Here is an 11,792-nt window from a genome sequence, read left to right on the forward strand (position 1 = left end):
GTCGCTCGGGTGAACTTCCGCTACGTGTCTTCTCTTCTCCCCGCTTCTCCCCCTCTGGCTACGTGAAAACCCCGCTCGTCGCTTCCCGCTTCCCGTCCTTCCTCAGGAACAGGACGCGGCAAGTCGGTCGGTAGTCCAGGCGGCCAGCAGCAGCAGCAGCAGCAGCAGCAGCAGCAGCTCGGTGCAGACATGGGAGAAACCATCCAGCCGCGGCGCATGTTCCTCTGGAGCATGGCGGTCATCTATCTGGTCGCCTTCGTGTCCCTCTACCTGCAAGTCCCAGGTGAGACCCTCCGCTCTGTTGTTACCTGTGTGAGCTAGCTCCCATAACTTCACTTTTAGCTCCTTAGCCGGGAATTTGGCACTCGTGCTGGCTGCCCTGTCTTCCTCTGTCTCTGTCTTGCTCCAAAGAGCCGCCTGGAAGTTTCTGCGGGCTGCAGCCGGGGATACTGCCCTGCTCCTGGGTCAATATACGAGCTAGTAGCCGCCGACAGAGACCCGAGCTGCTGGGAGAGATGCTCACAGCAGAGCAGTGTGTTGTACTGAAGCTACCTCAGCATCCACCAGTCTTAAAAGTTGTGCTACCCAGGAGAAGCTAGGAGGAAGACGTCGCCCACGCCCATGTGTTAAAGGAAACGCTTTGCACTCTATAATTAGTGTCACCATCAATATTTCCACTGCACTGTTTAGTTTTCCAGTTTATCTGTTCATTTCGTGTATTCTAGCTGCAACTAGCAATGAAACTACTATGAGATGAATGACAGGGTGGACAAGGGAGAATTTCAGGATTTATACAATAATACACAAGTAGGCTAAAGACAAAAACAGCACATTAAATTAGGAAGCATACATAACTCCCCACAGTACAGATTGTTGAAAAGATAGTACTCAACTTTTTAAACTCAAGATTCACAAATTGAGTCATTTTTCAAGCCTGGAACAGTGGATCCCAGCTTCTCATATGAGCTGATTTCTTGCTTTGCTTTGTCATTAATCAGTGTATGTTAAATATTTCTTGGTATTTGTGTTAGTTTGGATGACAAAAAGACCACATTTTGTATAGGTTGTTGAATGAATGCAGGAATGTAGAATGTATCTTGAGTAATTTTCTTCTTACCGGAGGGAGGGTTTATCTGAGGAATCTCAGCCAGGCTTGTCTGTACAGGGCCAGCCAATAGGAGCAACAGATGTATAGACTGATGTGTAGGTAAAACACATAGGTAAATGGGTCATGAGACAGAACAAATGCTTACATACATTGCACATGGTGTGACTGAGTGAAAAGAGTTAACACTTTATGAATATCTTGAAAGAACAGTAAATCTTGTCAGTAGATAGATTCCCTGAAACATGTAGAGTTGCTGATTTAAAGATCATGCAGTGGGCGGCCAAGCACTTCACTATTAATGTTCGTCTGTAACATAGTTTACATGTTTGTGTTTATTTCTAGGTCTCTATGGTAATGATGGGCTGCTGCCCGCTCGTTGGCAGCTGCGATACAGCGGTAAGCCCCTGGGGGAACAACTGCTGTCCTCGCCCACTCTGCTGTGGCTCGGCCCTCGACTCGGCCTGGACACTCACACCGGCATGGAGCTGCTGTGTCTCATCGGAGCTTCCCTGAGCCTCGCCGCCACGCTGGTGGAGGCGCTCCGAGACAGCGTGGTGTTCTTCTGCCTCTGGGTCTTGTACCTGTCCATGTACCAGGTGAGATTGCATTTTTTATTTTTGGTCACAATATTTCTAGTTGTCATGCTCTTCTTCATGTAACATTTTCTTTTGTTTCAGGTGGGCCAGGTTTTCCTCTACTTCCAGTGGTGAGAGATAGATGTTTATAGCTGATTTTAGTTTTTTCATTTTCTCATTATGTCTATAAACCACAGCTTGAAGAAGAAGCCTGAGGTTGTCTTGATTGATAAACTAGAATGACAACTCTTGTTTCCCTGTCCTCTCTGCCACCTGTTCCTCTCTGGACAGGGACAATCTGCTTCTAGAGACGGGGTTCCTCTGCATCCTCGTTGCTCCGCTGACAATAGTCAGAGGGTCACGGGCGGTCAGAGAACATGACCGTGTGACTTTCTGGCTGGTCCGCTGGCTGCTCTTCAGGCTTATGTTTGCCTCTGGGGTGGTGAAGCTCACATCACGTTGCCCCACATGGTGGGGTCTTACAGGTATGTGTTTGAGTTTTACTGTAGTGTGTAGGTGTTGGGGATGTGGTTCCCATTTGTGCCATTTGATTAAGTTTATTTTTCATTGTGTGTTGCAGCTTTGACATATCACTATGAGACTCAGTGTATTCCCACCCCCCTGGCCTGGTTTGCCCATCAGTTGCCAGTCTGGTGGCAGAAGTTTAGTGTGGTGGCAACTTTTGCCATAGAGATCGCTGCACCTTTTCTGTTCTTCAGTCCACTGCGTCGACTCCGGATTGGTAGTTTTTACTTGCAGGTGGGTGTGTTTTTTGAATTTGAGCAATCGACTGTAGCTGTACTTCCATTACTAAATGCACTTAACTTCAGGTCAGGATCATAGTGGTTAGTTGTGCACTGCTACGTTCTCCCACACACTGTCTCTTAAACCTGTAGTTAGCAGGTTAACTTCTACAGTGTTGTACAGCATTTATTTAAAAAAGCCATTTCAAATTACAACGTTGATCGGTTTTCTTTTTCCGCCCTTGTGTAGGTGCTGCTACAAGTCCTCATCATTTTGTCTGGAAACTACAACTTCTTCAACCTGCTGACGTTGGCCCTCTGTCTGTCTCTGCTGGACGACCAGCACGTGCACTTCTGGCTACGCAAAACAGACAAGAGCAGCAACAATGGTAGGATAAACATATATTAACCGATAATACTTATGCACTTCGTTTGAAGAGGGACATGCATACAGAGTTTAAATTTGCACCTAACTTGTTTTTTCCTGTCCCTGCTCTGACCAGACTCCAGGTTGTGGTCGTGGCTGAGTTATCTGCTGGAGCTGGGGGTCTGGTCTCTCATGATCTTTGGAACGATTGTGTGCTTTGATCTGCAGCTGGATAAAAAAACGAGTGGCATCTCCTCCAGAACAGGTGTGTGTGTGTCTGTGTGTGTACAGTACTTGAATAGAAGGTATTTGATTTGTGCAGTTGATTTATGTTTTTATTCTTGCAGCATTCACATACCACCAGTTCAACCAGTTTTTGAAGACCGTCACAATCCCCTGTGTCTGGATCGGGGTCCTGTCTCTCACCTGGGAGATGGTTACAGCCATGTTCAGGTAGGACTGTCTCCACTGTGTAGCTGGGAGCTTGGTTATATGGCCTGTTAAATTTACTCTATAGATAATGTATTGGTGTACAGCACACGCACAAAAATTAAATAATGAACTTTTTTGTAGGTGTGCGTGCGTCTCTGGTTTCTTCAAGAGGTTTTGTGGAACTCTGCAGTGGACGGTGTTTGGTGCTGCCACCGCTGCCATGTTCGCTATCAGTTTGGTAGGTAGTCAAGGTTGAACCAGCAAGCAGTGCATCCTTTTAAAGCTATAGTGCGTAACTTCTGTCGCCCCCTAGAGGATTTCTGCGTTATTACAACTATACGGCCGGCACCTATGGCCCGGTGTAACCAAGGGGGGAGTTGTGGGTTCTACAAATGAAGACCACTTCCGCGTTCAAAAAACTGCAATCCCCCCGGCTTCCTCTGGGGACTGGCTCCAGAAGGGAGCAACTCCAATTGAGCCCCATGTTAAAATAGCTGACTTTACAGCTTAAAAAAACATATTTACAGCCTGGTACATACTACCGATAGTTTCTACCCCCGCACACACTCTGAGGGGGGTGAATTTTTTTTTTAACTCTACCGTTTTACTATTATTAGGTTTAAAATTCTCGCTAATTAGGGCGCGGAAACGTTGAGTGACAGGTCCGGAGACCGCTGCTTCGAGGCCGTTCGAGGCCAGTGGGCGGGTTCTCGGTCGGTAAATCCAACATGGCGCTGTTTAGGCGAGTCACAAAAACGACTCCCCAAAACCCGCCCCTCCCCTCCCCAGCCCCACCTGCATTCATAGCCGTGTTGCTTCTAGCAGCGGAGTGCTCTCCTCCCTCCTCCCTTCTCGTTGTCGGGTAAAACCGAGTAAAACGCGTCGTTTCGGTGGTTTCCTGTGAGCCAGCGCGGGAATGTCGTTCCAAGACAGTAAATACAAAAAGAGCAAATACTGAAAAATACCGCGAGGCGTTTGAGGAGCCGAACGGCTTAATTAGTGTTGTATCATCTCCTATTGTAGTGGCTTGGGTGAAATGGATATTTACAGACACGTAGAAGTTACGCACTATATCTTTAAGTTTGACTGTTATGTCTGTAGTGGTGCAAGTAAGAATATCAGTTTTTCCTCTAATGTATGACTCCTGTTTCTCACTTGCAGGTGCCATTCACCTACATAGAGTACGACTCAAACTCAAGATTGTGGCCAGGGGTACGTCGGGTCTATGACCACGTGGATCGATTCCAGCTCGTCAACTCATACGGCCTCTTTAGAAGGATGACGGGCGTTGGGGGGCGGCCAGAAGTCGTCATCGAGGGAAGCAACGATGGAGTAACGTGGACGGTGAGAGAGAAAAAAAAAAAGATGGTTTAAAAACGTGCTTGTGAATGATCCAATTAATAATTTTGTGGTATACTATCCTCTATACTGAACAAAATTCTTTATATGAGCGTATTTTCTTTTCTTCTAGGAGATTGAGTTTATGTATAAACCAGGAAACCGAAGTGCACCGCCTCCTGTGCTGACACCTCACCAGCCCAGGTTGGACTGGCAAATGTGGTTTGCCGCCCTCGGGGATAACACACAGGCTCCGTGGTTCACCAGCCTGATGTACAGACTGCTGCAAGGGAAGAAAGATGGTGCGCATCTTCGCAAAGCTGTAGTTTGATTAATCAGTGCATTTGTTAAACAGGCAGATTACGATCTTTGTTCCATGTTCTGCAGTTGAAGAGTTGATCCAGACAGACGTGTCCCGGTATCCGTTCCACCAGCAGCCTCCTGCCTACCTCCGAGCCCACCGCTACAGATACTGGTTTACTGAACAAAAGGCTGATGGGTCAGTGTATGTTTGCCTTTCCCTCTCTCATACACTCGTAAGTGTGCATTGACACACTATAGAGCTTAAAGGGATTCTTAACCCAAAATTGATAATTTGCCAATTTTCTACTCACCGTCATGCCAAGGAAGGGTTTGGAGAACTTTGGAGATCAAAACGCTTTTGGGGTTCCATGGGGGTCCGGCTGGCAACGGATTTTCATATAATGACGGCAGATAGTGCTCACTTTTGAATCGTCCAAAACACACACTATGAAACATCCAAATACTGTACCTCCATACTGCTCGTCCGTACTGACCCAAGTGTCCTGAAGCCACATAAAAAAGCTTTTGGAAAAAATTAATTTCTGATCTCTGTTTTTAGCCTTGTTGTAGTAGCAGCTCCCAGTGGCTGTGCGAGATGCATAAGATTTGCTGTGAGATGTTGTTCCATGTTTACATCATACATCCAATGGTTTACAACGATGGCGAACATCTCGCAGCAAATCTCGCACATGCGCACAAACATCAACAGAGCCACTGGGAGCTACTACTACAACAAGGCTAAAAACAGAGATCAAATTAATTTTTTCCGAACAACTTTTTCATGCCACATCCTCAGGACACTTGGGTCAGTACGGACGAGCAGTATGGAGGTATTTGGATGTTTCATAGTGTGTGTTTTGGACAAAAGTGAGTACAATCCACCGCCATTATATTAAAATCGTTGCCAGCCGGACCCCCCCCCGGAAAAAGTTCTTCGAACCTTTCCTTGGTGAATTATCGATTTTGGGTGAAGTATCCCTTTAATACATTTTCACTAACATGATTCATTGCACTTTTGTCACAATAATTTTACACAGATTTTAAATGAACATGTATTCGCTTAATTTTTCCAGTGCAAATATTTTCTCACAGGCCTCTTGCACGCAACATGATGTTAAGTGTTTGACTGGTCTTTGTCTGCAGTTCTTACCCACAGCAATGGTGGAGGAGGGTCTATGATCAGGAATTCTATCCCACTGTGCACTTGGACAGCACTTTCCTGGATGGCATGCTCAGTCAGTTCGGACTCAAGGTAAATGTATCTTAAATCATCTCCTCTCTGTTACCATCATTATAAACCTTTTTTAAATTGTCTTTTTTCATGCTTTAATCTATTTGAAACCTCACGCTGTTGATATTCATCTTTTTCTTTGTCTGTAGGACAAATCCCCTCCACGTCGTATGTCCAACACCACTGTTTCCCAAGCGGTGAAGTGGGTGCGCTCTCAGGTCAGAGGTGTTCCTGCCCACATCCTCATCTGGACCCTCATTGGCTGCAGCGCCTCCTTCTGTCTCCTCCGTGGATTGTGGAACAGGAACAAAGGGACCCCACTTTCTCATGAAGCCGATGCAACTGTGAACAGTTACATGGAAAATGAAGGAAAGCCTGAGCAGGAAGCACTGGTGGAGGAGGAAGAGGAGGAGGAAGATGAGGAGGAGGAAGGTGAAGTGGAAGAGAAGGAGACTGTTGGTGATGATGACAGCGTAGGGGAGGATCAAGATGAGGAGGAAGAAAGAAACGGAAAAAGCTGAGCTACTCCAAAAGAGAAAGTTTTATGACAGATGCAGGTAATCCCGTAAATACTGTTATCACCACCTGCCTTTGTAGAACATTATGAAAATGACCAAAGAAATAGTTCTTTGTATATTTCTATTTCCCCATTAGCCTGTCACAGAACAAACAAATCTTTATTGCCTTATATCACCTACACCTTACTGCAGCACTACATATATCATCTATATATTTTTAAAACCTCATTGGTTCTGACTTGTGTTCAATCCTAAGTGAAATATAGTCAGAAGATCAGATCATGTTGAATGAAATATAGAATTTAAAATGTAAAATGGGTTCTTCCTTGTTCATGTTACTATGCACTCTATCTCCTGTCTGTGGTACGTGTGTGTGGTGTGGTGCTTGTATGTGTGTGTTTGTGTGTGTGTCATTGTGGTCACTTCCTAATACTACTGTATGAACTCTGCACTTTTCTCCCACTACAAACATGTCTTCTGTTTCTAAAAAGAAAACACCATGCAAAACATTATAATACTTAAAAATGTTTTATGAGATTAAAATCCAATAAAATAAAAATGCTTTTCTATAAATTTTTATTTTAACTGTATAATAATAATAATAACAATAATATGACGGTAACTGATAAACCAGTGTAATCATCGGGGTAAGTAATGTGTGTACAGAAGGTATTAAGTTTAGCTATAGTGGTATTATAAAGTCACAGCATGTAAAACCATTACAGAGTTAAACATTGGGTGTGATCATCCACTCAAGAAGCTAATTTGTCTCAATAGAGGCAGTGCACCATTGAGCTCTTTGTCTGTTTCACCACTTCAGTATTCCAGGGCAGTACTTGTCGATCAGGGACTGGTAGTAGGGCTTCAGCTTGTCCACATCAGGCAGGTCAGTGGTCTTCGTGTACAGGTCGAATTTACTGCAGAGAGGATGGAAGATCTGGCGTCAGGTCAAATGCTGAGGGTAAGGATAACGTGAATATGAAGCATAAGGACACTCACTTGAACTCTCTGACCCAGGGCAGCATACGCAGGTCTTTGTCATTGCACAGGTTCATGTAGTCTCCATGGGAGTGCCAGGGGTAGAATGAATGGAAGCGAATCATGTACAACCCCTGAGCTCAGACAGAAAAAGACCAAGGTGCGTACATTTCTAAATTCTGTACCTTACCACCTTGCCATCATAGTGTATGGTGTGTAGATAATTTCAGCACTAAGCTAAACATTTCAAAATATGAAAAAAAAAAAAGGGAAGGTTGCACTGTCAGACCTGTGGGACACTGAAAACACCTTTCACTCCCTCACATAGTAACAATGATTACATGTAATAGTTTACTCACCTCCTCTGGGATCGAGCAGTTGTTGAACTTCATAACTCTGTAGAGATACTCTGAAGACGACAGTACAGGACGTCAGGAACTCCAGTGATGTGTGTGATCTGTTACAGCTGAGATTTATATATGTGTGTGACATTTCATACCGTCATGGCCCCAGGACATGAGGACCTTGTCGAGTCCACAGTTGGGTTCATAGATCCCATGCTTCTCGCTAAAGAGAGAGGAAAAAATCTATCAATTCTCTACACATTTAACAACATGGAGCAAAGCAGAACACTTTTAATAACATTACATTCAAAGAGAGAACAGTTACATCAATAAATAAAACTGATTTATTTATTGATGTAACTGAAGTAAATTTAGGGTTAGTTTGTTTTTGTAATCTGTAGTTAATGTGGAACTAACAAAATGATCATGTTTCAGGTTTACGTTACAGTACGTATCAACCCATAAACCCAGTGTCGGACAAATATGACAAATAAAGAAGTGACTGGCAGGCTAACTGTAAGGGGTGGTGTGCATGTATAAAATTAAGCAGGTTAAACAACAAAGTGAGACTTTTAACACAGTAACATGAGAATACCAACTTGTAAGTGGGGTTCTGCTCGTCTGGATTGTCCAGGAAGGTGTTGTCCCTGAACACAATCGAGTTTTGAAACCTGCATCCCACAGGGAAGGTGTCGCCCACTACAGCCCACTGTAGAGTACAGACACAACCACGGTACTTACTCAAGTAAGATGGTTTTTGATAATGCTATAATAATCACTTAACAAAATGGAGTGCTCTGTATAAAGAGACAAAAAGGATGTAAGCGGTGTAATAACAACACTTAAGATAGTTGAGAAGATGCAAATGCTTAGAAGAAGATAAACACATTGTAAAAAAAAAATGGTTAAATTTAGGTTGGAAATTAAACTCCTATTCCTCATTGAGGTTATTTGGGCACCATGATGAAGCTGTATTGCCATCTTCCCCCATGTTGAACCTGCCTCTTACCTGGGGTTCATCCCAAAGAGCCATAATCTTCCCAACATCATGAATCAGACCCACCAACTGGAACCAGTCTGAGAAGGGACAATAAATACATATGTGGTATTGACCAGACCAGTAGCAGTACAGTACATATGCGTGTTTTTTTCTTTCTCTCTCTGTACGGCACCTTTGTCTGGGTGTTCTCGGCGGATACCCTCAGCAGTCTGGAAGGCGTGGAAGGAGTTGGGGAAGTCCACATCAGGGTCAGACTCGTCCACCAGCTGGTCTAGAGACAGGACAGCATCCATCATCCCCATCTGAGAGTGGTTGCAGCTGGTCCATTCAGAGTGCTGCAGGGAGGTAAGAGTCACAATGTCATTGGGGAGGTGTTCTCTGTCAAACTTGTGAGTAAAGGAAAAAGAAAACACCTCCTGGAGACTTTTAATTGATATAAGGAAGGGAAGTTTATTGTTATTAATACAAATTGGGTAATATTCACTAAAACAAGGCCCTTTTTCTGTAAGTGATTCTGAGAGTAACCACATGTGTTTAGTGGGCAGAAATAGAAGTAGCACTACACAATGACCATTCATAGTGACCACAATCAGATTACATGATGTCCCAGTCTGACCTTTAGGAGGTTTGAAATCAGGCCAATTCAACAAAGTTTTTTTTCCAAATTGTTAGCTTTCACTTCTGAGAATCAGATGACACTTGTTTACTCAGTCTGAGTTACTCTGGGTCACCCTCTGCTTCCACGCCAGATTTACTCACTTTTTGCTTTACAAAGTCCAGGGTTTGGTTGGTGTGCATCAGTTTATACGTGCTGAAGACACGGTCAATGAGATCTCCAGTCTGAAAAACACATAGTATATTAAACCAATACCCTCACAGCGCCTTGGTTTTACACAAAATGCACAAATGCCTTTTGCCATGGGATGGCATATTGTGCTTTTGTGTGCCACTTATGACTACAGCCAACCAGTAATAAGCATCTGTCCACAAAGTCTGCATTGCTGTCAAAACCCATGACTCGTTTTACAATGTTTAAAATGTTTACATGAAATGGCACGAAACTGCAGATTAGAGATGGTGTTTTGATGCCAAATGCTGGTGACAATGTCATTCAAATCTCAAATGTATCATTTTTGGATAAAATAAAATCATTGCAGAGCTGTACCTGCTTCAGTTGACAAAACAACATCACATTAGTGCAAATTGTTGTTTGACAGTTCAAATTAGTGCCAGAAACAGCCCTGCATCCCAACATTACCATCTCTGTTAGAGTTGTGAGTAGAGTGTTGCACTTCTGAATTTCATCAGTGTTTTTTAAATATATGTTGCCAGTAGTTTTAATAACTGTGTTTCTCACCTATGAATGTCATGTTATACATTCCATGTGCTGAATACTTACCTCAAAGTTCCTATATTCCTCCTTCTCTTTGTGTTCATTCTTCAAATTTGGCCGATATACCAGAGATGGGTCTGGTCCCTGCATTTGTAATAAAAACACTTAAAGTTTTGCATATATACAGAACATATTTGTTTATGCAATTATGTAAAAAATTATCTAAAGAATGTATCCATACGATGCTGATGACCCTCATGGCTGACAGGTGAAGTGTTGTCCTCTGGAGCTGACTGCACACGTCCCTGCTCATATATACCCTGCCGGCTTAAACAATAATGTTTTTCACTTGGATTGTAGGCGTACATACTCGCTGCACCAATCTCCAGTCACATTTTAACCCAACCTCACTTAATGGGGTACGCTGTGTTGAACCTTGACTTTGAGTATGTTTGTGTGTGTCCGTCCCAGGAAGAGTTTTTCAATAATCAACAGGTTATCTGTTTGCGCTGATCCAGAATGACTCAGTAGTTCTTTGTCGTTCATTTTAACTATGAAATATATTTCATTATTATCATTACTATTATTTAAAAAAAACACTTTTACAAATATCAAGTGGTCTATTTTTCCAAAACATGCATGCTTATCATCTTATACATCATATCTGTTAAGTGCATTTACCTTCACCCACACACACACATAGTCTAAAGACTTATGTAAATATTGATGACATGTATTATAATTTTTATTTCTTTTAGCACAAGGCTGTAATTAAAACATGAAAACATGGAAGAAATAGAGTTAAAACCAGACAGAAGGGGCTTGCTTTCATAGATACACCTACCTGGGTATAAACCACACACATAAAGTGAACAAGATTAACTGTTCAACTTTATTGATCGTTTCCAGGTTCACTGTCAGTCATGCACGTATGCGCAATTGTTTTTAATGTATTTGTTTCCTGCCACTCATCTGTAGCCAGCAGCAAACCACCAGGTGTCCCCCTCACATACTTGTAGACTGAATGTGTGCAGAGTGCATCAGTCCATAGTAAACAATGTAAATGGGCTTTTAATGTGATCTTTTGAAAAATTTACTAGCAACCAACTGTGCATTTTCTGGATACACACACAGTCAGGGTTGGTTTTTTTGGATTTGTTCTGAAGTTTACAAGCTTGAAAACTTCATTATAGCCCTCTCCTCATCTCTGCTTGAGGCTAACTGCTCTAAGCTACAGTAGCTGCTTGTAGTGTAACAATCGTGACGATCCAAGTAATAATAATACAATCATTTCAAATTCAAAAATGCTGTTGTATGCACAGTTCTGTCAGTCAGTGTAGAAAACATACCACATTTATTGCATGTGACACCCTGAAACTACTTTTTGACTCATGAACAGTGAGCATTGTCTCCATACATGCACATACACATGTACACATAGCTGTGTCATGTCACAGTGAACTTCACAAATTCCGTGGCATTGGTTTGGACTTTTCACTTTCTGTACTTTACTCTTATGGGC

General features: G+C 43.0%; 2 protein-coding genes across 3 annotated transcripts; one reads left to right on the forward strand and one right to left on the reverse strand.

Annotated features, from left to right (window-relative positions):
- The first annotated feature begins 102 nt into the window (after positions 1–102).
- Positions 103–6,742, forward strand: lmf2a (lipase maturation factor 2a). 2 transcript variants are annotated; one of them, XM_085779345.1, is made up of 15 exons: positions 103–133; positions 166–283; positions 1,451–1,704; positions 1,786–1,814; positions 1,975–2,168; positions 2,264–2,442; positions 2,677–2,815; positions 2,930–3,058; positions 3,141–3,246; positions 3,367–3,463; positions 4,387–4,569; positions 4,697–4,865; positions 4,951–5,062; positions 6,010–6,118; positions 6,247–6,742. In XM_085779345.1, the coding sequence occupies exons 2-15, from the start codon at positions 190–192 to the stop codon at positions 6,616–6,618; spliced, it is 2,166 nt and encodes a 721-aa protein (XP_085635471.1). In that variant the 5' UTR covers positions 103–133; positions 166–189; the 3' UTR covers positions 6,619–6,742. The 2 variants fall into 2 exon arrangements, with proteins under 2 accessions (XP_085635471.1, XP_085635472.1); XM_085779346.1 differs by having other exon boundaries at positions 103–283.
- Positions 6,743–7,291: 549 nt separating this feature from the next.
- On the reverse strand, positions 7,292–10,717 carry miox (myo-inositol oxygenase). The gene is made up of 10 exons (XM_085779347.1): positions 10,512–10,717; positions 10,337–10,414; positions 9,697–9,777; positions 9,110–9,272; positions 8,947–9,014; positions 8,537–8,646; positions 8,093–8,160; positions 7,953–8,002; positions 7,615–7,727; positions 7,292–7,532 (listed from the first exon to the last, which is right to left on the reverse strand). The coding sequence occupies exons 1-10, from the start codon at positions 10,581–10,583 to the stop codon at positions 7,424–7,426; spliced, it is 912 nt and encodes a 303-aa protein (XP_085635473.1). The 5' UTR covers positions 10,584–10,717; the 3' UTR covers positions 7,292–7,423.
- Positions 10,718–11,792: the final 1,075 nt, after the last annotated feature.

The sequence above is a fragment of the Trachurus japonicus genome, chromosome 6 (assembly GCF_045865225.1).
Source record: "Trachurus japonicus isolate A0001 chromosome 6, Traja_1.0".
Classification (NCBI taxonomy): Eukaryota; Metazoa; Chordata; class Actinopteri; order Carangiformes; family Carangidae; genus Trachurus; species Trachurus japonicus.